This window comes from Bos taurus, chromosome 13 (genome assembly GCF_002263795.3).
Source record: "Bos taurus isolate L1 Dominette 01449 registration number 42190680 breed Hereford chromosome 13, ARS-UCD2.0, whole genome shotgun sequence".
NCBI lineage: Eukaryota > Metazoa > Chordata > Mammalia > Artiodactyla > Bovidae > Bos > Bos taurus.
In genome coordinates this window covers 79,473,413-79,500,280 of record NC_037340.1, presented here as the reverse complement: position 1 = coordinate 79,500,280, position 26,868 = coordinate 79,473,413, and the positions used below count along the sequence as shown (strand labels likewise).

At 48.5% G+C, this 26,868-nt stretch overlaps 1 protein-coding gene across 2 annotated transcripts in view; it reads left to right on the top strand.

Moving 5' to 3' along the window:
• ATP9A (ATPase phospholipid transporting 9A (putative)) overlaps positions 1 to 26,868 on the top strand; it is a 123,849-nt gene that overhangs the window by 57,257 nt on the left and 39,724 nt on the right. For both annotated transcript variants that reach the window (XM_025001333.2, XM_005215070.5), the window contains exons 10-14: positions 2,110 to 2,186; positions 6,487 to 6,647; positions 6,883 to 7,025; positions 7,995 to 8,107; positions 18,970 to 19,182. In XM_025001333.2, coding sequence (XP_024857101.1) covers positions 2,110 to 2,186; positions 6,487 to 6,647; positions 6,883 to 7,025; positions 7,995 to 8,107; positions 18,970 to 19,182 — 707 coding nt within the window. The remainder of the gene's footprint in view (positions 1 to 2,109; positions 2,187 to 6,486; positions 6,648 to 6,882; positions 7,026 to 7,994; positions 8,108 to 18,969; positions 19,183 to 26,868) is intronic.

Here is a 26,868-nt window from a genome sequence, read left to right as displayed (position 1 = left end):
TGGGACCCACCCATGTCCGCTCTGGGGTGAGAGCCGTGGGTGCACGGCCACCCCTGCACACCCTGAGCTCAGCTCCCCCTGTCCGACCGTCTGCGGGGGGTTGGCTTGCACTCGCTGGGGCTTGCCATCTTCCTGGGAGCAGGCAGGCACTCTACAGCTCTCCGTCTGCTGAGCGCCTCCCTGGAAGGGAACCACATTGTGCAGGAGACTGTATCGACTCGGGGCCCTTGGTGTCTCCCCTGGGGTCTCTGTCTGAAAGACATGGCCCCAGCACTCCATCTGGGGTTTGCTCCTTTAGCGACTCTGTTTGAATCTCTTGGCGGTTTGGGTGCGTCCCTCTGCTGGTGCTGTGCCAAGAGCTGAGGGGCCAGAGGAGAGAAACTTAGGGATTTCCTTTATCCCGCGGAGCCCAGGCTGTTTGTATTCCCGGGATCTTCCCTGAGTGCTTGGCGGGGCTGCCCCTCTCGTGTTTCGGGTTTCAGCTTAGATGTCCTCCACTCTGAGCCCGCGTCCCTGGTCACCGGCGCACGCCGGCCCCCTCCCCAGCCCCTCCTGTCTCTCTCCTGGTTTCATCAGGGTGCCGCCAGCCCCGTGCTGACCGGGGTGCTGCTGCCCTTCTTGACTCTCCACCTGCCCTGCTGTGGGGAGCATTTCCCTGGCACATCCTGAAAAGGGGAGACAGAGGTGCAGTTTTGATGGCTGTTGCCCGTTTTCCCCCCAGATGGGCTGCTCCAGCGGATGCCCCAGCCAGCAGCGTGTGCCAGCCCATTTCCCCACCTCTGGGCTCACGCTATGTTCTCACGCATCTGAATTGCTATTATGAGGATGGGAATAAGAATTTCCCATTTTTTTGGTTTTTGAGTAGGGTAAGCGTCTTTTCTCATGTTAATTGGCTTTTTGGGTTTCTTTTAGAAATTGTGTAAAACAATTGATGTCTTTTTTAAAAACAAATGATGATGGAAGGGTGGAAGGAAGGGGTAGGGGAGTTCTCAGGAAAGAGCTGCCATCCAGACAGACGTCTGCCAAAGGTTCTGGTTGCACACCAACTCTGAGCGGAATCACAGTCCGTGGGAAGAACGTGCTCTGATAAGAGGGGCGTGTTCATAGGTTTCCAGGGTAGTTTGTGAATTTGCAGGCACCTCTGGAAGCCTGTGAGGCCAGTGGCATGAAGGACAGGCCCCCAGCTCCCCCCGACCTCTTCTGTTCTCCGAGGCAGCCAGGCCCACAGGCCAGCAATGCCCAGTGGTGCGCCTTTTTATTTGTTTGTTTGTTTTTGTTTTTTTAAATTTTTTATTTTTTTTGCGCCTTTAAAAAAAAAATTAATTTATATTTATTTTTGGCTGCACTGGACCTTCATTGCTGTAGTTGGGCTCTCTCTAGTTGCAGAGAGTGGGTTTCCTGTTGCCGCGGCTCCCCTTGTTGCTGTGTGTGGGCTCTGTGTACCTGGCTCAGCAGTTAAGGCACGCAGGCTCTAGGGTGTGGGCTTAGGAGGTGGGGCACGGGCTTAGCTGCCCTGCGCGTGGGCTCTGTATACCCAGCTCAGCAGTTTAGGCACGCAGGCTCTAGGGTGTGGGCTTAGCTGCCCCATGCGTGGGCTCTGTATACCCGGCTCAGCAGTTACGGCACGCAGGCTCTAGGGCGCCGGCTCAGGAGGTGAGGCACGGGCTTAGCTGCCCCGCGGCGTGTGGATCTCCCCAGGCCTGGGGTCGAGCTGCTGCCCCTGCGTTGCCGGGCGGGTCTCCTCCACTGGACCTGCAGGGAAGCCCTTCCGGGGCACGTTCAGCAGTAGTGGGGATGCCCTGCACCTTCACCGAGCTGGATGGCCTGCTGCCCTTCTGTGGCTGTTGAGCCTGAAATGAGGCTAATGAAAGTGGGGGCTGTATTTCACTGTCTTTTTCACTGAATTGAAGTGTGAATGGCCACACGTGGCTGGGAGCTTTCCTGCCGTCTGTGTGGACACAGACATCAGTTGGCCCTGGTGTAAACTCGGGGACTTTTCTCGCACTGCAGACGCTGGACTGAGAAGAGGTGTTCTCGGGCGTGTCAGACCCTCTGAAAGCCTGCCTGTCTGCACTTACATTTCTCTGGGTTGTGTTTCCTTCGTCTTAGGTACTGTCGTGGGTGTTGTTCTTTACACGGGGAGAGAACTCCGGAGTGTCATGAATACCTCGAATCCTCGCAGTAAGGTCTGTACACGGTTGTGGGATGTGTTTTCTTGCCAGAACTTTCTGACTGATGTGGTTCGATGATTGTTGTTGGTGGGGTGAGAAGCAAGACTCAAAAACAGGAACCCCTAAAAGTGTGACTTCATTCGTATAAACTTACTGTCTTTTTGTGTACATGTTTGTGCATAAGTGTGTGTGTGTGTGTGTGTGTGTATGCTGTGCTAAGTCACTTCAGTTGCGTCTGACTCTTTGCAACCCCATGGACTGTGGCCCACTAGGCCCCTCTGTCCATGGGATTCTCTAGGCAAGAATGCTGGAGTGGGTTGCCATGCCCTCCTCCAGGGGATCTTCCCGATTCAGAGATTGAACTCGTGTCTCTTAGTCTCCCGCACTGCCAGGCAGATTCTTTACCCCTGCCGTGACCTGGGAAGCCCATATATATATTTACACACACAATACATAAACACATATTCAAATATGTGTTTGAAGATATTGTGGTTGGGTTCCAGACCATCACGTCAAGTGCGTATCACTACAAAGCAAGTCACATGAGTATTTTGGTTTCCCAGTGCATATAAGTTATGTTTACACTATTCTGTAGTCTGTTAAAGTGTGCAGGAAAAGCATTGTCTCAAGAAATGTACACACTTTAATTTTAAAATATTTTATTGCTAGAAAATACTAACTCTTATCTGGCACACACACCTTCAGTTTGTAAAAAAAACATGGTATCTGCAAAGCTCTCTGCAGTTAAACAAGGGCTGCCTGTGTATGAATACATAACATTTTAAAAGTTTTAAAATGAAGTATTGAGTCTTGAGGGGCTCCCCAGGTGGCGCAGTAGTAAAGAAATCTGCCTGCCAGTGCCGGAGACTCAGATTCAGTCCCTGGGTCAGGAAGATCCCCTGGAGAAGGGAATGGCAACCTACTCTAGTGTTCTTGCCTGGGAAATCCCATGGACAGAGGAGCCTGGAGGGCTGCAGTCCATGGGGTCACAAAGATTCAGACATGATTTAGCAGCTAAACAACCACAGCTGAGTCCTTACTGTCTGCCACGTGTAGTTGGGCACCCTCTACCCACATCACTTTTAATCCTTACACCAGCCTGTCAGCACACGTCTGCAGCCTCTTCTCAAGAGGAGAAATGGCCTGGAGAAGCACCGTGCTCTGGCAAAGCTGCATAGACCTGGATTCAAACCCACACCGAGCTGCTGGCTCTGGCACAGCCTGCAGAGTCAGCTCTGGAAGTTGACCTAATGGCCCTGTTACTGCTTGAACACAACAGGACCCGCCCGCCCAGCCCCACCCCTCCTCCAGTTTCTTAGAGTCAGAATATTGCAGAATGATTTCCTTTGTCAGTACCGTGAAAAAATATCAGTCATTTCACCTCACCGTTACAATCCCCATGACCACCATCATTACAACTATCATTTCAGTTCAGTTGCTCAGTCGTGTCCGCCTCTTTGCGACCCCATGGACTGCAGCAAGCCAGGCTTCCCTGTCCATCACCAACTCCTGGAGTTTACTCAAACTCATTTCCATCGAGGTGGTGATGCCATCCAACCATCTCATCCACTGTCGTCCCCTTCTCCTCCTGCCTTCAATCTTTCCCAGCATCAGTGTCTTTTCAAATGAATCAGTTCTTCGCATCAGGTGATCAAAGTATTGGAGCTTCAGCTTCAGAAACAGTTCTTCTAAAGACTGTTCAGTACTGATTTCCTTTAGGATGGACTGCTTTGATTTCCTTGCAGTCCAAGGGACTCTCAAGAGTCTTCTCCAACACCACAGTTCAAAAGCATTAATTCTTTGGTGTTCAGCTTTCTTTCTAATCCAACTCTCAGATCTATACATGACTATTAGAAAAACCATAGCTTTGACTAGGCAGACTTTTGTTGGCAAAGTAATGTCTCTGCTTTTATAATATGCTGTCTAGGTTGGTCATAACTTTTCTTCTAAGGAGTAAGTGTCTTTTAATTTCATGGTTGCAGTCACCATTTACAGTGATTTTGGAGCCCCCCAAAATAAAGGCTCTCACTGTTTCCATTGTTTCCCCATCTATTTGCCATGAAGTGATGGGACCAGATGCCACGATCTTAGTTTTTTGAATGTTGAGTTTTTAGCTAGTGTTTTCACTCTCCTCTTTCACTTTAATCAAGAGGCTCTTTAGCTTCTCTTTGCTTCTGCCGTAAGGGTGATGTCATCTGCGTATCTGAGGTTATTGATATTTCTCCCAACAGTCTTGATTCCAGCTTGTGCTTCATCCGGTCCAGCGTTTTTCATGCTGTACTCTGCATAGAAGTTAAATAAGCAGGGTGACAATATACAGCCTTGATGTACTCCTTTCCCAATTTGGGACCAGTCTGCTGTTGCATGACCAGTTCTAACTGTTGCTTCTTGACCTGCACACAGATTTCTCAGGAGGCAGGTGAGGTGGTCTGGTATTCCTGTCTCTTGAACAATTTCCCACAGTTTATTGTGATCCACACAGTCAAAGGCTTTGGCATGGTTAGTAAAGCAGAAGTAGCTGTCTTTCTGGAACTCTCTTTCTTTTTCTATGATCCAATAAATGTTGGCAATTTGATCTCTGGTTTCTCTGCCCTTTCTAAATCCAGCTTAAACATCTAGAAGTTCATGGTTCATGTACTGTTGAAGCCTGGATTGGGGAATTTTGAGCATTACTTTGCTGGTGTGTGAGATGAGTGCAATTATGTGGCAGTTTGAAAATTCTTTGGCATTGCCTTTCTTTGGGATTGGAATGAAAACTGACCTTTTCCAGTTCTGTGGCCACTGCTGAGTTTTCCATATTTGCTGGCATGTTGAGTGCAGCACTTTAACAGCATCATCTTTTAAGATGTGAAATAGCTCAACTGGAATTCCATCACCTCCACTAGCTTTGTTTGTAGTGATGCTTCCTAAGACCCATTTGACTTCACATTCCAGGATGTGTGGCTCTAGATGAGTGATCACACCATTGTGGTTATCTGGGTCATGAAGATATTTTTTGTATAGTTCTTCTGTGTATTCTTGCCACCTCTTCTTAATATCTTCTGCTTCTATTAGGTCCATACCATTTCTGTCCAATATTTATTGTGCCCATCTTTGCATGAAATGTTCCTTCGGTATCTCTAATTTTCTTGAAGAGATCTCTAGTCTTTTCCATTCTGTTGTTTTCCTCTATTTCTTTGCATTGACAGCTGAGGAAGGCTTTCTTATCTCTTCTTGCTATTCTTTGGAACTCTGGGTGTATCTTTCCTTTTCTCCTTTGCCTTTCACTTCTCTTCTTTTCTCAGCTATTTGTAAGGCCTCCTCAGACAATCATTTTGCCTTTTTGCATTTCTTTTTCTTGGCAATGCTCTTGATCAGTGCCTCCTGTACAGTGTCACTAACCTCCTCTCATAGTTCTTCAGGCACTCTATCAGATCTAATCCCTTGAATCTCTTTGTCACTTCCATTATATAATGGTAAGAGATTTGATTTAGGTCATACCTGAATGGTCTAGTGGTTTTCCCTACTTTCTTCAATGGAAGTCAGAGTTTTGCAATAAGGAGTTCATGATCTGAGCCAGTCAGCTCCTGGTCTTATTTTTGATGACTGTATAGAGCTTCTCCATCTTTGGCTGCAAACAATATAAGCAATCTGATTTCGGTGTTGACCATTTGGTGATGTCCATGGGTAGAGTCGTCTCTTGTGTTGTTGGAAAAGGGTGTTTGCTGTGACCAGTGCATTCTCTTGTTAAAACTCTGTTAGCCTTTGCTCTGCTTTATTTTGTATTCCAACTATATTACAACTATAAATGCCACTTACTTGAGGTTTTAGCCTTATCTAGGGCCATGTTTCTGCAAAGTGATGAGTTTCATGGGCTGGTTCCATTTTTTAAAATCATGTATTAAGATAAATATAGTCATTAAAATAGTAATGTTCAGGAATGCATCACCTAAAAATCAGATGCCACGGGTCATGTGTGCCCTGACTCTCCATGCAATACAAAACCAGTGCGTGGTGTAGAGCTGGGTCACTTCACGGGTTGCTGGGAGCACGGTGGAGGCCATGCAGAGCACAGCACCACCGAAGGCAGCAGTGACCCGCTTATATGTTTCCATGCTAAATCTTTAAATCATTAAGAAAAAATCAAAATGAGATTCATTGAGGTCCCTGGGATGTCGGTTACTCCGTGGAGCCCAGTATTCTCACCCAAAGTTGTGGGGATCCAGAGAGCCTGCTGTCTCACCCGGGGTGCAGGTGTCCAGGGGGAGGCCCAGCCCTCCGGGCGGGCTGTGGGCCGCAGCAGCTCACGGCGAGTTTCCATCTGTGCTGCCCGCAGATTGGCCTGTTTGACCTGGAGGTGAACTGCCTGACGAAGATCCTCTTCGCAGCCCTGGTGGTGGTGGCCCTGGTCATGGTCGCCCTCCAGCACTTCGCCGGGCGCTGGTACCTGCAGATCATCCGCTTCCTTCTGTTGTTCTCCAACATCATTCCCATCAGGTGCGCTGAGAGCGAGCCGGTGCCGCAGCGTTTGCGCGTCTCTGTCTCTCTGAAGGTCGTGCTTTTGTGGTTTTGAGAAGGAGCTGGTCCCTTGTAAGGGGTGACCCGGAACAGGTGGGGTGTCATTTGTGCTGATGTTACGGCACCCGCGGGGTGTGTGTTGGAATCGGCGTTGAGATACACGCAGCTCTTTGTGTGTGTCCTGTTAACCCGTGTGCTCTGGTTTTCTGCCCAGCCTGCGTGTGAACCTGGACATGGGCAAGATCGTGTACAGCTGGGTCATTCGCCGGGACTCGAAAATCCCCGGGACTGTGGTTCGCTCTAGCACAATTCCTGAGCAGCTGGGGAGGATTTCCTACCTACTCACAGACAAGACGGGTGAGTGTCCGGGGCCCTTGCAGGATTCAAAGTCAAAGAAGATGCTTGGACTATCTTTCTGGAGGTATTAGAGATGAGTGCTGCAGTTCTTTTATCCTCTTCATCTTTGGATGAAGATAGACTCCTTGGTGGACATGATGATGATAGCAGCAAAGCCTTACTGAGTGCTAATCGTGTGGAAAAGCACTGTTCTGGGTGTCTGTATCTGGTCACTTAATCCTCCCCTGATATTGTGAGCTTGGAGTTATTAAGTGACTTGGTTGCATGACTTGTCAGAAGCATGTCGTGGCCGAAGTAGACTTTGAACTCAGACAGACTGGCTTCAAGTCCTGACCCTGAAACCACATCTTAAAATGCCTCTTTACAGTCTAGCACCTGTCAAGTTACGAGGTGGTTGTAGTGGTTGAGAGCAAGTGGGGAGACCTGGGTTCAACCTTCATCTCTGCCATCTAGTGAACATGGGATAAAAGGGGATCTGTTGCAAAGATCTGGCAAGGCAGAGCAAAGCTAGATTTCAGGAAGAAGAACCAGGCAAGTTCTAGCTGTGTCAGTATCAGGATGGTCTCTTGACTTGACAGCACTCATCTGTTGTCTGTGCATCTGTCTGGTCAAGGTTTTGATTCCTTCAAGATTGAATCTGATTGGCCTCGTGTATGTCATGCCCCGCCCTCTTGGCCAATGGAATGAGTCAGGCACTCTGATTGGCATTCTCTCTAGACCATCCCACGAACCAAGGATGATCATTTCCCCTGGACCTCTAAGATTCTGTTTTTAGAAGAAATTCTTGGATTCCAGGCTGACAGAATATCACAGATGTCTACTCCAGCAGAAGCAGTGCTGAAACCAGCGTGTGACATAGAGTAAACTCTCAAAAAAAAAACAAAAACAAAAACAAACAACTCTTGTTACCGTTAATAATAGTAAGAGCTTCAGGATGCAGGCACAGTTACTCCTTGCTTTGTGTTTCAGGAACTCTTACCCAGAATGAGATGGTTTTCAAACGGCTCCATCTTGGCACTGTAGCCTATGGCCTCGACTCAATGGATGAAGTTCAAAGCCACATTTTTAGTATTTACACCCAGGTAAAGCCTTCTGTTTTGATACCCAAAGTGATTTTTAAAAATATTTACTAGCATCTCTATTGGGAAGGATTCATAATGCCATATGATTCACCCATTAAATGTGTACAACTCAGTGGGTTGTTTTGAATACTCAGAGTTGTGTAACCCTTGCCACAATCTGTTTTTATCTTCATCACCCGAAAGAGAACTGCCATACCCACGAGCAGTCACTCCTCGCTTCCCCCCACCCACCTTTCCTTCCAAGCCCATGGCAATCACTGGCTCTTCATATTTTGAATAAACCTGCAGTTGAGGTTTTTCCCGTCTTCCTCATCCCAAGGGTTGATCTACTGAACTACGACTAATGGATGGTAGGGGAAACATGGAAGAAAATTATTTGCCAATAACTAGTATCAGAAACGGAGAAGGCAGTGGCACCCACTCCAGTGTTCTTGCCTGGAGAATCCCAGGGACGGGGCAGCCTGGTGGGCTGCCGTCTCTGGGTTCGCTAGGAGTCAGACACGACTGAAGCGACTTAGCAGCAGCAGCAGAAAAAGCTCTGAGAGTGTGATGGTTCTCCTTCAAGCTTATAGACATGTTTACTTTTCCCCAGTTATGAGCAAGAGCAATCAGTAGTTACTGGACTGCCTGTGACATAATCACGGTGTAACTGATGAGCTTTAGTTCCTCATCTCTTTTCAACTCAGCAATCTCGTGGAAGAAATGATCAGAAATGACTATCAACTTATCTGCTTCTGGTTTTCTCCCCTGCTACAAGATTTTTCAAAACCAGTCTTTTTTTTTTTTTTTTTTTTAGAGAAAGATATTACTTGTAAGTGTCCTAAGAGTCCTAAAATGTTAGACCGGTGGATTGCCACCTTGGCTGTTCATCAGAATTCCTAGTGATGTTTTAAAAAACAAATAGAATAAAAGCAAAACAAAAGACATTGGCTTGGGCCTGATCCCCTAGAGATTCTGGCTCATTCAGATGCACTTCTATGTGTTAAAGAAAGATGATAAACAAGCAGTTCCCTTGGTAATTCTGAAAACACACCCAGAGCTAACATAGATCGCATTAGACCAGCTACGGGTTATGACAGTGGTTTGAGGACAAGAGAATAAAGAGGCCATATTTTGCTTGAATTTGTCCAAGTAGATACTGATTCTGTAGTCAGAAGGCCAGTTAAAAATGTATTTTTGTGTAAGGATCGGAGAGGGACTCTCTACGTGCTTAGCGGCACAGTCAGAGTCAACGTTTCATTTTCTGGGACGTTTGCCAGCTGGCACACCTGGACGTCCGGGGCGTCTCCTGAGCGCAGCGGGCGGGGAGCGGAGTCTGGAAGCGAGCGTGGGTTTTACGTGAAGAACAGCTCGCTCGATCCACGTCGAGTCATTACCTACAGCCAGCACGAAGCACCTGCCATTCCGCTGGCTGCCTGTGTGGGCATCGTGGCTTGACTCTAAATGGATCCATGGACCTTTTTCAAAGATGGACTTTAAGACTGTTGGAAAATCACAAGGATGCGGTTGGGCTGGGGGGAGAAGCCACAGCCCACCCCGGTTCCTTTCCCCCTCTGTCTGACCCGTCTCCCAGCGTCGTGTCGTGGGGTCTGTGCTGGGCTCCGAGTGTCACTCTCTAGGGGGCTTCCCTCTCTGCCAGCTTCTGCCGCCCTGTCAAAGCTGATGGCTCCCGTGTCGGCATCGACCCGACCTGGAGCTTTAGCCTGGAATCCTTGGCATCCCTGCTCACGCATAAGGAGAGCAGTGTACCCACATCCCGTCCTTCTCCCTGCATCCCCTGTGTGCTCAAAGTCGTTCTCGTCTTTGTAAGCACAGTGCCCCTTTGCCCTGTGAGCTCCGTCCGGGGGTTTGGGAAGTGGCCACCTGCCTGCAGTCACAGGCCCGCCCCCCTAGACCACCTGCTTGGCTTTGGTTGTCATCCCCTCTCGCTCAACAGGCAGAAGCTGCAGTCTCCCTTGCCTGGCTGTCTGCAGAGACCCTGCAGGGTTTCCCTGCTTTGCTCCTCCCCGCCCTGGTCCTGGCAGCAGGGTCTGTGGTGTCCAGCGTGGCCTGCATCCCCTCCCCACCCTCGCCCATGGTTCAGCCTCTCCTCCCGCTCACCCCAGTACACCACGGCCTGCAGCTTTCCGGCCAGGGTCGGCCACTTCACTTCTGTGTCTTGGAGTAGTCTTCCCTCTGAACCGCCCCCCTAGTGCCCTCCGGACTCCCCCGCAGGGGTCACCGTGTGGATCGTCACGCTTCTCAGCCCCTGGCCGGGTCCCGCCCCCCTCGGAGCCCCGTGTCAGCGGTGCCGGCCTGCCGACGGTTACGTTAGATGGCGTCGTGCATTGCAGTACGAGCCCTGGCAGGAGGCACACCCCTGCCCATCCTGGTATTTTTAAGAGCTCGTGGTATTGACAGAAGCCACCCTTTCTCCGATGTTGGTCTGGTTCAGCTTTGTGGCCCATTTTGGGGGAGCGCAGATAAGCCTCTCTGTCAAGTGCTGAGAGTCAGAAAACAGCCTTTTTTACGGTGAACTCTCAGCACCCTTCCTTAGCAGAGGCTCATAAATTGACTTGCCCATCCTGGCCTTGGTTTAAAAGAACGGGGTGTGATGGGGAGAGGCTGGGGCTGGTGTGGACACCCCTCCCCCAGGGAGGCCATCTGCACCCTTCTCTCCGGACAGCGAAAAGCTGCCTCACAGATTCTTTTGTGAGGACAAATATGAAGGCTTTCCTGTGTGTGTGTGTTTAACAGCTTTATTGAAGTATAACGTACATACCATAACATTTAGCGATGTTAACTATACTGTTTAATGCTTTTTTCAAGTAAATTTACAGAGTTGTGGAATCATCCCCACAATCCAATCTTACACTGTACCCACCCCCTCAGTGGGATTCTCCCAAGCTCATTACAGCCGTCCATCTGCCCTTTAGGGATTAATAATAGGATGTTTATAGCAGTGTCTCCTAAATACAGCGTTTGGAACTCCTGGGTGAGATGGCCAGGGACCGAGTCAGAAGCTCTCGGAGTGGTGGCTGGACTTACAGATTTTAACAGGTGAACCAGGTGATTCCAAAGGGCAACAGAGGCGCTGCAGCTACTTTGATTCTAATTATCTAGTTGCTCAGCCACGTCTGATTCTTTTGTGACCCCCATGGACTGTAGCCCACCAGGCTCCTCTGTCCCTGGGGTTTCCCAGGAGTGGATTGCATTTCCTTCTCCAGGGGATCTTCCTGACCCAGGGATCGGTCCTGCATCTTCTGCACTGGCAGGGGGATTCTTTATCACCGCGCCACCTAGGAAGCCCACCTTGAATCTAAGGTCCACCGTTATTTTTCAGAATATCGCTGTTCTAGATCTGTGAACTCCAAAGCAGAGGGTGCAAGGTGACCCGTGGAGGTGCAGGAAAGAAAGATTTGAGTGTTCACGCACACTTCAGTTTCATCTTCAAAATTAAAGCAAAATTTAAACCTTACTAAGAGCATGAAGATTGACCTGGGACCCTCCCTCAATTTATCAGACGAACATTCGTCAGGTACAGTCCTTGAAGTGTCCTTTAGAAGGAGTCAGAATTCTGGAATTGTTTATTTTCGAAACATTGGAATACAGACTGTGTTTTATGAGTGTCTAGGTGACTGGTTTTAGGGATGTTATTTAACTAAATTAACCTCATAAAAAAGGCAGGTGGTTTTACAAGATTCCTGCAGGGAAACTCCAGATGATTAATACAGGCCCAAACAAACCACAAAGAAATGGCCAACACATTATGAGGGAAACCCATGACAGGCTAGGGAGATGTGATGATTTTTCACTTACTGACACCTTTAAAAAATTGAGAGATGGCTCACAAACCATAACATTTGTCCTCTTAAACGTACGGGTCAGGGTGTATTAGTACATCCTCAGTGTTCTGCAGTCACCACTGCTATCTAATGTCAGCGTGTGTTCACCACTCCAAAGAGGGACCCTCCCTACCTCTTAGACTCCCACCGTTCCCCAGCTCCTGGCAACCACCCGTCTACTTTTTGTCTCTGTGGGTCTGCCCATTCTGGACATCTCAGATGCCTGGAATCAATCAATACCTTTTGCACCTGGCTTATTTCACTTGGCGTAACATCTCCAAGGTTTTTCCAGGTTGCAGCCTGTGTCAGCACTTCATGCTCCTTTATGACAAACAGATACAACAATTTGAATCTGTAATTTTAAATAATTATAATTTTAAATCTATAATCCTCAGCATATGTCATTTTGAACTTTTAGCTAACTCTGTGAAATATGCTGTCTTCTTTTTAACACGTCATTTTATAATCTTTTGCTGTTTCTCAATGCACAGTATAACTTGAATACACATGTGGGAAAGGTACTTAAATTTTTTTCTCAACATGGTCAGAATATGGCAACCCACTCCAGTGTTCTTGCCTGGAGCATCCCAGGGACGGGGACGGGGGAGCCTGGTGGGCTGCCGTCTATGGGGTCACACAGAGTCGGACACAACTGAAGTGACTTAGCAGCAGCAGTCTGTATATTGCCTGGAATATGGAATCATCTGTTTTATTTTACTCACCCTGGCAAGTGGAAGTATCTTTAACTTTTATTGATACATGTGTCTGAGAAAAATCATGACTGGGAGCCACGTGGTGTCCTTTGTCAGAGAAAACCAAGACTAGTGGTTTTGAGTGTTCTTCTAGGCTGTTTTATATGGGTACATTCTTATTTTTTTTTTAAAAACTTAGTTCACCTTGTTACACATATTTTGATCTGTGAACTGTGATTTTTCACTTAATAGTTTGTCTCTGATACTGTTGTAGGATTTGGTAGAGTTGGAATTTACTGAGCGGTTTTTCCCTTTTCTGTTTAACGAGTATGTTGGTGAGCGTGTGAGTTTGTGCTTTACTTTTTGCACAAGACGTGCGCGGGGTGTGCTCGGCCGTCAGTGGGTGCTGTGCCCAGCTGGCGCGTCTCTTGCTTTCTGCATCCATAGGGAGCACAGAGAAGGCTATGTTTTCTCAGGGAAGAATTTTTACTCGTGTGTTTTTCTCTAGGACACAGAGCTTACTTTGTTTTTTAGTCATTAAAAAAGAATTCCAGTCCTTTCTTAAGATGCATTTTTTTATTTTTTGACTACAGAAAAAATAAATTAATGTGGATCGGTACAAAGAAAAAAAATTGAGGTCACCTGTATCCACATCAGTCAGAGATTCCCGGTACCAACACCTGACTGCATAAAACGCCATGCCGGTTGACTGCCTTTGTGCGTCTGCGGAGATGTCTGCTGTGTTTCTCTCTCTCTCTCTGGTTCTTTTTTCTTTCCAACAAGAAGTCATTATATTTTTGTAATTCCTTTAAACTAGAGCTGAGGATCAAAATTATGTGTAGAATTGAAAAATATGTATATATGCCTGGACCCTACTGTATTCTTTAAGTGACCAGGACCTGGGCATATATATTTAGATTTCTTAAAATCTTTCCTGGTTATTCAGTGAAGCATTTCTGCCTAAGACCCACTGTTAGGATAACACTGTCCAGCTTCCCTTTTCCCCACACATGTCGTATTTATGACCCTTTTGAATGGTTTTATAACAGGGCCAGATAGGGGTAGAGTGAGGAATGCACCTCGGAAGGAAAATTCATTGAGATGGAAAAAAACGCAGTCATTAAGACAAATCATATTGTAATGCAGTATTTAAAACACTCAAAACGAAAGTAAAAAATTCAAATCTTAAATCGACAGGCTCCAGTTGAGCACTTGCACAGGTTGGTCTCACCGTCCTGACCCTGGTTTTGTGGCAGCAGAGGGTGCCTGTCTGGTTCCCGGCCTTGCCGCGATGACTGGATCATGGCGGGATCATTCTTGGTTGTGGGGGCCAGCCTGTGCATTGCAGGCTGTCCGGCAACATCCGTGCCCTCCACTGTCTAGCTGCGTGTAGCACACTCCCCCTGCTCTTTGTGACAACCCCACGTATCTCCAGACACTGCCCAAAGGGGAGGGCAGAATCTCCCAAGCTGAGAACCCCTGTGTTACATGTGGTTCCGTTTCAATAAATTGAAATTTGTTGCCTTTGTCATACAGAAAGGTGTGTACTGTCACATGGTAAGTGTTAGTTGCTTAGTTGTGTCTGACTCTTTGTGACCCCATGGACTGTAGCCCACCAGGCTCCTCTGTCCATGGAATTCTCCAGGCCAGAATACTGGAGTGGGTAGCCATTCCCTTCTCCAGGGGATCTTCCCGATCCAGGGATCGAACCCAGTTTCCCACATTGCAGGCCCATTCTTTACACTCTGAGCCACTGGGGAAGCCCAGCTATTACGCAGTAAATGTTATATTTATTCAGTCACTTAGCCTGTAAGTCAGTTGATTCATTTGGAAGTTGTAGCTCTGAGCCTGTCTCTAGAAGAGTGGCCCTTTGAGGTTAATGAGTTATCAGCTCTGAGCTTTATTTGGAGAGTGATGTGGACCTGTTGAAAAAGGAATTCCTTCTCTTCAGTAGTGTACTTTTAAGCAGTTGCAACCCATTTGTGGTATCTGTTGATCTTGTGAATGTTCAGAAGTGGTAGTGTTTTCACTGCATTTGGAATAGAAGATGGGTAAGAGAAGGTGGATATTCATGGTGACTGAGCATTTAGTTTTTGTATTACTCTTTCCTGAAATATAGGCTGGGGTTCTCATCGGGAAATACCCTTGCCATGGATTATTAACGAGAAATGGAGGCCTCTTTTTTTTCATGGAGTCTCCAGGTCTCATTTGTTTGCTGGGGTGGCGTGGAGTGACCGAGACACCCCACGGTGCGGGACACCCACCCCGGGCCCGAGGCAGGGGCCTGTGTGTGCGGAGAGCTTGATTCTTCACCCGACTTCTGACCTCACGAGGGCCTAGCGTGTCCTGCCCTCCTTAAGAGGACCCGTGGCTTCCCCCGTAGGGCAGAAAGGGCCGTAACCTGCCTCTGTGGATACCACATCTGTTTTTATTTTCCCCTGGTATTTTTTAAGTAAGAAGAAATGTGTGTAGGTTAAAGGGCCTATGGGGAGGAGGCTGGAGATAAACACTGTACAATGGGAAGCTTTTCCATATGGGCAACGTGGGGATGCTTAACAGCCGGACCCAGTGCAAACGCTGGCCGAGCCCCTCGTAGTGGCCAGTGCCTTCCTGGTATGTGCGGATCACCATTTGGTGCGTGGAGGAGCCTTTTATTTGCAAGTTAAATCAGAGTCGGTGGTTGTGACCCGTCTTCCCTGAAACATCTTAGTAGTGTGTGTCCTTAGTCGCTTCAGTCATGTCCGCCTCTCTGCGATCCCATGGACCATGGCCTGCCAGGCTCCCCTGTCCATGGGATTCTCCAGGCAAGAACACAGGAGTGGGTTGTCATTTCCCTCTCCAAATCTGACCTGAGACAGGCCAAAACGATCTTAGTCGTAAAGGGGGATACATGCCAATTTCAGAGAGAGACAAAGGAACGTGGAGGTAGCAAGTCAGTTGCTTGCGACGTTGGTCTGATTCAGTCGCCGTCTTCTAGTTTATTGTCAAGTAGTTCCTTGATCTGAGAGTCGGGTCTTTGCAAAAATCTGGGCTGTGTTTCTCTTTTTGCCTTGCTCTGGAGTGGTTTCACCTGGAATGCAAAGCCCCAGGGCTCTGTGTTATCCCACATTTAAAATATTAGTGGAAGTATCTGACTCCTGTAGACATAATCAGATTGCTTCTAAAACCCAAAGGTTTGTGAAAGATACCCTTAATTCAGCCTTCCCTTCAGACCCACTGTTGCTGAAACTTGCCAGCCAGAGCAATTACTTTGTCAAAGGTCTTGTTATTGCTCCTAATGGTAAATAATAATTTGGTCCAGGTGCTGAGGAATGTGGGCAAAAAAATGAAGACACACGTCCACGGCCAGAACATAAATTACAGAACTTTGAAGAAAAAAAAAAAACATTCTTGATTTAGCCTCACTACGAGAGGGGACCTTTCTGTAAATCTTCAGTCCTCGTTATAATTTTAGAGTTAAATTCTTTATAATTAAAAGCACTTGGCAAATAATGATTCATTTAAACTGTAGTTCTGATATATTACTCTAATTATGGTTACCATGCAGCGCCCTTTGGCCTGGAAGTGAAACCCGTGTCCTCTTGACACCAGAGGTTAACAGAGCAGGAAGCCAGAGCGGTGTGTGTGCCTGCGTGACCAGAATAATTTAGTAATTGTCTAATTACCTGAGCAGTCTGATGCCACTGCTAAAAATAGTATTAAAAAATTAAATGAAAGTCTTTTCTTGTTTCTCATAACCCATCTGTTCTCTATTTTGGGCAACCATGTGTTCATGGGTATAAAACATGATTCATTTTAAAAGATCAGATCGCTTCTCCTCTGTTGGATAAAATATGTTTTTAATGGGATGTACTATATAGTAACTCATAAACAGCTCTCGCTTCTGAGACTCAGTTGTGGAGGTAGGGAGGCTCTGATATTTTGTCCTAAATTGTGACTTAAAATCTGGAACCGATGTTGGTCAATTTGATATTTATTTCTTCTTAAAAATGGCGGGGGGGAGGGAGAGTGTCAGATGAGGACTTCTCGCCATTATCTCAGGAAAATTAAGTTGTTTGTTCAACAAATATCAGAGGCAAGTTATCTCCTGCCCTTGATACTAGAATTCAGTAGACAAGCTATCTGTTCTCACGATCTAACAGGAGAGTTACCAGGTAAACAAGCCAGTTTTAGTCAGTGAAGACAACAGCCCGTGGTTCCCAGTGGGGTGGGCACATGAGGCAGAGCCAATTAGGGGGTCAGGGGCAGGCATCTTTGAGGAGGTGACGTTGAATCTGGGGCCTGAACGATGAGGTGGAATGAGCTAGTTCTGCAAAGATGTGGGAAACAGTCTTCCAGGCAGTGGGCACAGCAAGAGCAAGGACGCTGAGGCAGGATAAGGAGCTTGGAGAGAGGCTGGTCAGGTGGGTCATGGGAGGCATCTGAGTTTTACTGATCACTAACTCATAGACTACTGACAAGTAGTCTTTCTAGTGGCCTTAATTTTTTGTTATATTTTAAGGCAGTAGAGCAACTCAGCACAGCACAGAGCAAAGCAGTAGAACCCATTCTTCAAAGCAGAGCCTTCATGGTACCCGACGGTACACAGGTGGGGATGGGACTGCTTGTCCTCCACGTTTGATGCTGCTGAGTGCGTTTCTCGGGGTTCCGCTACTCCACATGTGGGTTGAAAACCAGCCCCTAGCCCACTCCTCTCATTGGCAGGAAACCGAGGCCCAGAGGGCAGATGGGCCTTGCTTGAGGCCACACAGCTGTTGACACCTAACCCGAGTATCAGACTCAGATTTCTCACCTTCAGTTCAGTTCAGAAGCTCAGTTGTGTCCAACTCTTTGCGACCCCACGAACCACAGCACGCCAGGCCTCCCTGTCCATCACCAACTCCTGGAGTCAACCCAAACCCATGTCCATTGAGTCGGTGATGCCATCCAACCATCTCATCCTCTGACGTCCCCTTCTCCTCCTGCACTCAATCTTTCCCAGCATCAGGGTCTTTTCCAGTGAGTCAGCTCTTCGCATCAGGTGGCCACAGTACTGGAGTTTCAGCTTTCAACATCAGTCCTTCCAATGAACACTCAGGACTGATCTCCTTTAGGTTGGACTGGTTGGATCTCTTTGCAGTCCAAGGGACTTTCAAGAGTCTTCTCCAACACCACAGTTCAAAAGCATCAATTCTTCGGTGCTCAGCTTTCTTTATAGTCCAACTCTCACATCCATACATGACCACTGGAAAAACCATAGCCTTGACTAGACGGACCTTTGTTGACAAAGTAATGTCTCTGCTTTTCTTTTTACCGTGTTGCTCAAAACCTTTTCCCCAAGACTTAACCCATAAGGAGGACAAGCCATGTGCTGAAAGGTATAGTGAAGAGGTGGATGAGGGCTGTGTAGGCTGGGCAGCCGCTTCTTAGACAAGAATTAGGGTCCTTGGTCGGTGCCAAAGGCAGAGCTTGAGCACACTTCAGTTAACTCTTGAAAATCGACCTTGAGTGCACTTCTGGTACCATTTTGCAGTATGTCTTTACTGACGTTCTCCCTGTCCTGCCCTGGGATGTTCGTCGCCCTTTAGCCCCATTGAGGCTGTCTTCCATTTTAAACTGCGAGGAATGTACAGGTAAAACGGTGGCTCTAAACTGGGCAGCATTTTGGTCTCCATGGGGCATGTGGCAACCTCTGAAGACATTTTTTGTTTGTTCTCCTGTGACACCTGGGGTTGTTTCTGGAGTCTAGGAGATGGAGACGGAGATGCTGCTGAGTATCTGCTACACACAGCATGCGCCCCCACCCAATAGAGAATCATCCTTCTCAAGAGTGAGCAGTTGCTGTTTACTTGCTCAGTCATGTCCCTCTCCTTTGCAGCCCCATGGACTGTAGCCCACCAGGCTCCTCTGTCCATTGGATTCCCCAGGCAAGAATACTGGAGTGGGTTGCCATTTCCTTTTCTGGGGGATCTTCCTGACCCACGGATCGAACTTGCGTCTCCTGCATTGCCAGGCAGATTCTTTACCACTGAGCCCCCAGGGAAGCCCCAAATGTCGGCAGTGCTGAGGTCCTGGTCTGAAACACCAGCATCGCTGGCAGTATAGCAGAGCCCCCGACACCACCCACCATTCCTGGGTAGAATCGCCCACATACCCAAGACTGTCATTTCTTCCTTGTTTATTTTGTGTTTGTTTTTGGCTGAGCCCCAAGGACTGAACCCCTGAAGTGCGCGCCCCTAGGGTGGCACATGCTAGAGCAGGCCGGCGGGAAGCAGCGAGTCCGCCGGCCCCTCCCTCCCCAGAGGCCCCTCCATGTCCTGGTCCTCCTCGCTGTTCTCCTCTGCCTCGCTGTTCTCCTCTCCTGCAGCAGCCCCAGGACCCGCCGGCTCAGAAGGGCTCCGCGCCGACCACCAAGGTGCGGCGGACCATGAGCAGCCGCGTGCACGAAGCGGTCAAGGCCATCGCACTCTGCCACAACGTCACCCCCGTGTACGAGTCCAACGGCGTCACTGACCAGGCCGAGGCCGAGAAGCAGTACGAGGACTCCTGCCGCGTGTACCAGGCGTCCAGCCCGGACGAGGTAAGCCCCGCGCACGCCCGCCGCCCGGCTGCGCCGCGTGGCGAGGCCCGCGAGCCAGGTTGATGCTGGGCCCCTAAAGGCCCCGCCCTTCCTCCGGAAGGAGCAGTCTTGACCTTGAGATGCATCATAAATCAGGGAAGAGCAAGAGATCTGTGTGGTTCAGACAGACAGCGCACGGGACACAGGTCCCTTAAATGAACCACATTCCTTCAAAAAGCTTTATTGATACAATCCACATAGCATGCAGTTGCCCCTTTAATGGAAATACAGCTCAGTGTTAATGGTATTTTCGTGGCGTTCTGTAACCTCACCACAGTTGATTTTATTTATTGATTAGTGAATTTTTATTTATTTTGGCTGCACAGGGTCTCTGTCGTGGTGCTTGGACCCAGTCGTTGCTGCGTGTGGGCTTAGTAGCCCGACAGCATGTGGGACCTTAGTTCCCTGACCAGGCATCGAACCTGTGTCCCCTGCATTGGAAGGCGGAGTCTTAACCCCTGGACTACCTGGGAAGTCCCCACCACACTCGACTTTAGTGCATTTTCACCACCCCAAAAGGAAGCACTCCATGCCAGTCTTCCCACAGACCCCCACCACTCCTCCCCGCAGCCCCTGGCGAGCCCTGACCTGCGTTCTGTCTGGGTAGACTGGCTGTTCTGGATGTTGCGTTCAAGTGGAAACACCTGCTGTGTCTCGTGTTCTGCCTCATTTCTTTCGCTTCGCATGTGTTTTCAAGGTTAATCCATGTAGTGGTGTGGATCAATTCTTCGTGCCTTGTTTTGAATGAATGGTATGCTTTTGAATGGATAACACTGTGTTCCGTTTGTCTGTCCTCTGGTTGATGGGCCTGTGGAATGTTTATATCTGTGTTTCTGTGAACCTCTGTGTCCAGGTTTTTGTGTGGACACGTGTGTTCAGTTCCCTCGGTGTGCATATAGGAGAGGGATTACTGGGGGCGTTAACTTTATGTGTGACCTCGGTTTCACAGCGTGTCCTTTGGCTTGTGTCTGTCTGAGCTTTGCCTATGATGATGTCAGGTTACGCGTTTCTGGCACCGGCCTTGGTGTCTGGACTCACACGACGTTGGCGTGTCCCGCTCTCAGAGGTTCTAACGTAGGTTTCTTGGCTAAGGTGGTGTCCCCTAGAAAACTCTCCTTCCGGCTGAAGTCGCCGTTTTCTGTGACTGACTCATAACACCAGCCCCCTGGGTGACAGGATGAGGGCTTTAACCAGAGTTTGTTTTCAGAGCCCGGATTCTTTTACTTTTCTGCTAAACCTTTCACTAAACCATTTTTAGACACCACTAGATACCAATTTTCATTAATTTGAAATATAGCCCCTCTACTAGGTTTCAATGTATTTTTTTCTTAAAAAAATGAGAATATTAATATTGGCAAAGGTTTTGCATCCTCCTTTTTTTCACTTAATGTTTTATCATGCCTATTTCTAAATTTTGTTGAGTATTATTAGAACGCAGTTCTTCAGATTTACTGCCCATGAATGGACCGTGACATCTTTTAACTGCTCATATTTCTGGAATTTAGATTATGCCTTCATTTCAAGCAGCAGTAGTTAGAAACATTTCTAACGGGCATCCTTGCACCTGATGTTTGCAGAAATGGTGTAACTGGGTTCATGATTTGGCCAGGTATCTCTGAGGGCCTCCCGTGGGCCAGGCACTAGGAGTCTACATTAAACAAGACACCAGGCCACGTCCGTAGGGGCCGCTGGAGTGACACAGTGGAGCACGTGCATCCTGGGTTCCCAGCTCCACACCTGGGCAGGTTTCTTATCTTCACGGTGGATCTGTGGCATGGGACAAGAGGGTGTTGTGAGGCTTTTAGTGAATGGTCAATAAATCCCGCGGGTCAAACTGAATGAATATGTTTATGTAAATTACAAGAGCGCTTCCCGGGATTTTTTTTTTTTTTAACCATTTTACTCTTCCACCAGCATTGCAGGGAATCCCAACTATTATTAGTCTTATTAATTTCAAGAAGGAAGGAGGGGCTTCTGTGGTACATGAAGTTTTATTATTTATTTTTTTTAATATGTATGTGATGACAGTTGACTCATTGGAAAAGCCCCTGATGCTGGGAAAGATTGAGGGCAGAAGGAGGAGAGGGCGTCAGAGGGTGAGACGGGTGGCTGGATGGCATCACTGGTGCAGTGGCCATGAACTTGGGCAAACTTCGGGAGATGGTGAGTGACAGGCAGGGCTGGTGTGCTGCAGTCCGTGGAATCACAAGAGGTTGGATGAGACTGGGTTACTGAGCAACGTGAGTGACAGCTGACATTCACCATGCACCTGGGATTGTGTGAAACTCTGTCTCTGTTATTATTTAATGCTCACGGCAGCTTTGGAGAAGTGCTGAAAGTATTAGTTACTCAGTCATATCTGACTCTCTGATCCCATGGGCTGTAGCCCGCCAGGCTCCTCCGTCCATGGAATTCTCCAGGCAAGAGTACTGGAGTGGGTTGCCATTCCCTTCTCCAGGGGATCTTCCTGACTCAGGGATCGAACCCTGGTCTCCCACATTGTAGGTGGATTCTTTACCGTCTGAACCATGTCAGTGACTATTACTATTTAATGCTTCCAACAGCATTGGGAGGTGGTTTCTATCATGACCTCTGATTTACAGATGAGGAGACGGACACACAGAGAGGGTAAGCAACTTGGCCAACGTTGCATAGCTGGTGAGCGCCAGAGGTTGGTCCCAGGCAGCACCTGCTCTTGCTGGCTCAGCCTTCAGCCTCCTGGTAAAGCGTGTGGTGGAATAAATTGTAGACAGAAGCCTTGGAGTTAAAGGAAATGTTGCAGGAAGGGAAACCTCTTCCAGGGTCTGAGAGCGGGCTCTTGTCTAATACTCAGAAAAGAACTGTCCGAAGAGACAGACATGCTGGAGACTTTACTGGGAAGGGGCACCCTAATAGAGAGCAGGAGGATAAGGGAACCAGGAGAACTGCTCCGCCATGTGGCTCCCAGCCTTGGGTTTTATGGTGATGGGATTGGTTTCCAGGTTTTTTCTGGCCACTCTGCCTCAGGGTCCTTTCTGTTAGCACATGAATTGCTCAGCCAAAGTGGCTGCCCGCGGGAAGGACTCTGGGAGGTGGCGGGACACGTGGTGTCTCCGTTTGGCCTTTCCCGAACTCCTCCAGTTGGTGGTGGCTTGTTAGTTCCGTGTTCCTCACTAGGACCTCCTGTCTCGTGCAGATGGTTACCTATGGTGCCTGGTCAGGGTGGGGGGTTTCAGTGTGCTTCCCCTAACAGACTGAAGCGACTTAGCAGTAGCAGTAGCAGATACTACTCAGACGGAGGGGCCTGGTAGGCTACAGTCCATGGGGTCACGAAGAGTCGGACACGACTGAGCGACTTCACTTTCACTTTCCCGTAACAGAAGCAGGCTTTTCTCCTGTGCCCCATTCGGCTAAACTGTTCCTGGAAGGAAAGAATTCAGGCTGAAACTCATTCATGTGTTTTGAAAGTCTGGACCCCTCTGAGAACATCAGTGAGCTGGTGGTTGATGTGGTCGAGGGAGGCACAACGGGAATCTTCTCCAAAGGTCAGGAAGGACGCTTGGGTGTGTCTTTCCCTGTGAGGTCCTTTCTTCCTCCTCCTATGGGGCAACGGAACGTGTCCCCTGGGAGAGTCCTCCTTCCGTCTTCTCAGTATTTGTGGAAGAGCTCAAACTGTGAAGCCCAGTTGATCCGTGACCACTGATATCTGAACCAGGCTTTTTAGGGGTGAAAAATGTGGTAGCCCTTGGCCACATTCTGAGATGGGACTTGTGTGCAGAAAGAGAAAAGGAGGGAGGGACTGTAGGTACGGATGGAGTCTACTGATCTCTTGGGACTTCTGCCCTGGAACAAAAAGCTTGTCTCTTTTGTCACTGTTTCTTCACCGGGGTTTGCCTGCTTGATCTTGCCTTTCCATTTGGGAATGCGAGGATGTTACCACTGAGTGGGCCTTGTGAGAAAGGACCAGAGTCTTGATAGTTATGGGCTGGGAACCAGTAGCTTGTGGGTGTTCGGTAGAATTTAAATTAGAACAGGTTCCAAATGTTGGTGGTTGGATGAGCACTTCTGCCTCTGGGCTCCTGTTGACTACTGACACGCATCTGTGGTGGTCTTTAATGCCTGCCTGCACCCCTGGTTCCTGCTGAACTTTGATATATTTGTTTTAGAGCTGTGCAAAGGTTTACCACAAAGGTAAATCTTCCATGGAATGCTGTGTGCTTCTCAGCTCCTTTTTTGTTAAAGAGAAGAGCCCTTTATCTCTGCTGTTCGCTAATTACTTTGGATTCAGATTTGTCCTGTTTTGCTAAGATTCTGAATAGTATTTCTTTGTAGAAAGATATTTTCTTTTGGTCTTCGGTGTCTTCATAGAGGTCAGTGTTACTTTCTTGGTTTCCTTTTCCCCGTGACTTTTATTTTTTTATTACTCAGTTATTTCAGGTTTATGATAGAGAATGTAGAGAAGAAAAAAGGTAAGCCAAACCCTACCAACTAAAGGCGTGTTATTGTTCAGTTGCTAAGGTGTGTCCAACTGTTTGTGACCCCGTGGACTGCAGCCCACCAGGCTCCTCTGTCCATGGGATTCCCCAGGCAAGAATACTGGAGTGGGTTGCCATTTCCTTCTCCAGGGAACCTTCCCAGATCAGGGACTGAACCCGAGTCTCCTGCATTGGCAGGTGGATTCTTTACCACTGAGCCACCAGGGAAGCCCCACTAAAAGGTGTAACCACTGTTAATATTTTCCCCACCAACCTTTTAAACTACTTGGAAAGATGCATACCTCGAAACAGAAATCTGTGTATGTAAATAGACCATCTGACAGAAAGTTGGCCGAATCTGTTGCCAATGAAATCTTTCAGAAAGTCGTCCTGTTTCCAGATCTCTTTGGGATTCCGTGTAGGAGCAGCGGGGTCTAGAATCCTACCTTTGAAATTCTATATCAATAAAGCCTCACCGGTGCGGGCAAGGTCAGTTGATGGAATACATACAGAAGCCAGTATCCGTTTTACTTCGGAGCTGCTGGAGTAATTCCTACCAGTTGGCGCAGGATTCATTTCCTGTAACAGAAAGCAGGATTTCCTAAATTTGTTTCCTGTGCGCATTCCGCCTGGGAAGCCTTGAAGTGTCCTTATTCAGCTACTGATTACAGCCTGGGGGCAGCGCCCGCCCCCGCCCGGGTACAGTGGCTCCCCAGGGAAGTGAAATGGCTGAAGTCTGCTGGGGAGAATTCTGCCCTGACCGCATCCCATCCTTTCGAGGATGTTTGGCACCGTCAGAGGTGGGGTGCAGTGGAGGGGGCTTCTACAGACTCTAGAGGTGGAGAGCATCCCTGTGTCCATTAAAATGTCAGGGGCTGGGAGTGATGCAGACGGGGTGACGGAAAAGGGGTGTGCTGTGAAGGTACAGCGCTCTAGAGGTGGATTTTACTTTTTGTTCCCCACTCCGGTCTTCTCGCCTGGAGAATCCCATGGACACAGGAGCCTGGTGGGCTACAAGCCAGAGCTCTCATGTCGCAGAGCCAGACACGACTGAAGCAACTTAGCATGCTCTCATTATTAGAGTAACAGGGCTTCCCTGGTGGCTCAGTGGTAAAGAATCCGCCTGCCAGTGCAGGAGACGGGTTCAGTCTTTGATCCGAGAAGATCCCCCGTACCGGCGAACGATGGAGCCCGTGCACCCCAACTGCTGAGACTGTGTTCCAGAGCCTGGCTTTGTGACAAGAGAAACCACTGAAGTACTGCTACTCGAGAGTAAGCCCTGCTCTCTGCAACAAGAGAAAAGCCTGTGCAGCAATGAAGACCCAGCACAGTCGAAAATAAAAAAATTATATATATATATCTAAAAGAAAACAGTAGCAAGAGCTTTTTATAGAAAAGTAAAAAATTAAAGGAAAAAAAAGCCAAAAATATTTTGATGTTTTTGCTACCTCTGTCTTGTATGTGTGTGTATATATATACCTTATATGTTCAACGACCTTGACTCGTTCCCTTGCGTTATCCCTTTCCGGTGACCGTCCATGATGGGAAGGCTCTTAGTGACTGCTGAGATGCGGCAGGGATCATTCTTTCTGACCTTGACTCGTTCCCTTGCGTTATCCCTTTCCGGTGACCGTCTATGATGGGAAGGCTCTTAGTGACTGCTGAGATGCGGCAGGGATCATTCTTTCTGACCTTGACTCGTTGCCTTGCGTTGTCCCTTTCCGGTGACCGTCTATGATGGGAAGGCTCTTAGTGACTGCTGAGATGCGGCAGGGGTCATTCTTCCTGCCTCCCAGGCGTAACACTTCGGTGGCCCCTCTTTTGGCGTCGTGACTAACATCATGATGGAGGGCCTTGCGTGTTCAGCCCCTCTGTGCATCGCAGCGCCCACAAAAAGTCCCAGCTGTCTCATTTCGTGTTTTCTTAGCCCTGTTGCAAAGAGTGAGGAGCAAAGCTGTAGGGGAAGGGAAGCTCGTGGCCTTGAAGAGGGGCTGGCAGCCTCCCAGTCTGTTCGCAGCCTTGAGGCTTTTTTCGCTTCCCTCCATGACTGCATCCCTGTCCCTCCTGAACGCCTCCTGGTGCCTGCATCTCGGCCCCAGGCCGTGGACAATGCCAGCATTCAGACACGCGTGGGGGAGTGGAGTGTTGACGCAGAGTGGTTTGGGAGGCTGAGGGAGCTCCACCGTCGCGTGGCCAGGCACTCGGGCCCGAGGGTGAGGTCAGAGAATGGTGGTCGGGAACTTGATAAAAACCCTCCGTCAGTGTCATTTATTAACCATCGGGCTGGAATCTTGAAATAGGAGTTCGGTTGCTCAGAACAGAGGGGTCCTGTGTAAAAGGCAGGACCGTGGGGTTGTGGGGGACACGAGAAAACTGTCGTATTCGCCTTGTTTGGTTTGAGCTCATCCGTGGACAGACGTGTGAAAGTTCGGTCCTTTTTCGTGTTCGTTTTGGTCAGCGTGGATTAAGTAAATAGTAGTTTCTGAATGGCTAAATTTTAATGGACGGGATGCCACCCTTCCTTCTCAGATACTCATTTGCATCAGAGTTAAGTGATAGGAGGCTGAATTTTGAGTATAAGATCAAGGAAATTTAGATCAGGGAGTGGCCCTTTATTCTGCTACCTTGATCGCCGATTCTTTGTGAAAAGAATGTTTTAGCCGCAGTTCGTGGGGTGTGGGACCTTAGTTCCCCGACCATCTATTAAACCTGCATCCCCTGCAGTGTAAGCTTAGTCTTTACTACCGGACCCCCCGGGAAACCGCCTGTCCACTGATTCTTAAACATTGCTGGCTCCATGATGGTTTATTTTTTTAATCAGCAAACTTTAAAAATCACTGCATTCTGTAAGAGTCAGCTTCTCCTGAGAAAGATCAGAACCTGGAAGACTGGGCCCGCTTTCTGCCTGGCAGCAGCGAGCGAGTGGGGCGGCTGCTGCCTGTCCCCCGGCGCCCCGCCCCCGCCCCGGAGGCCTGCCCTGCCCCAGTCCACTGCCTGCCCTGTCCTGTCGACGGTCGAGCCTGCAGCCACCCTGTGGCACATTTTGGAAACTATTTTTTTTTTTTTTTGGAGGATGGTTGCTTTCCAGTGTTGTACTGGTCTCTGCCACGCATCACCATGAATCAGCCACAGGTGTTCATGTCCCCTCCCTCTTGAACCCCCCTCCTGTCCCCCGCCGCATCCCACCCCTCTG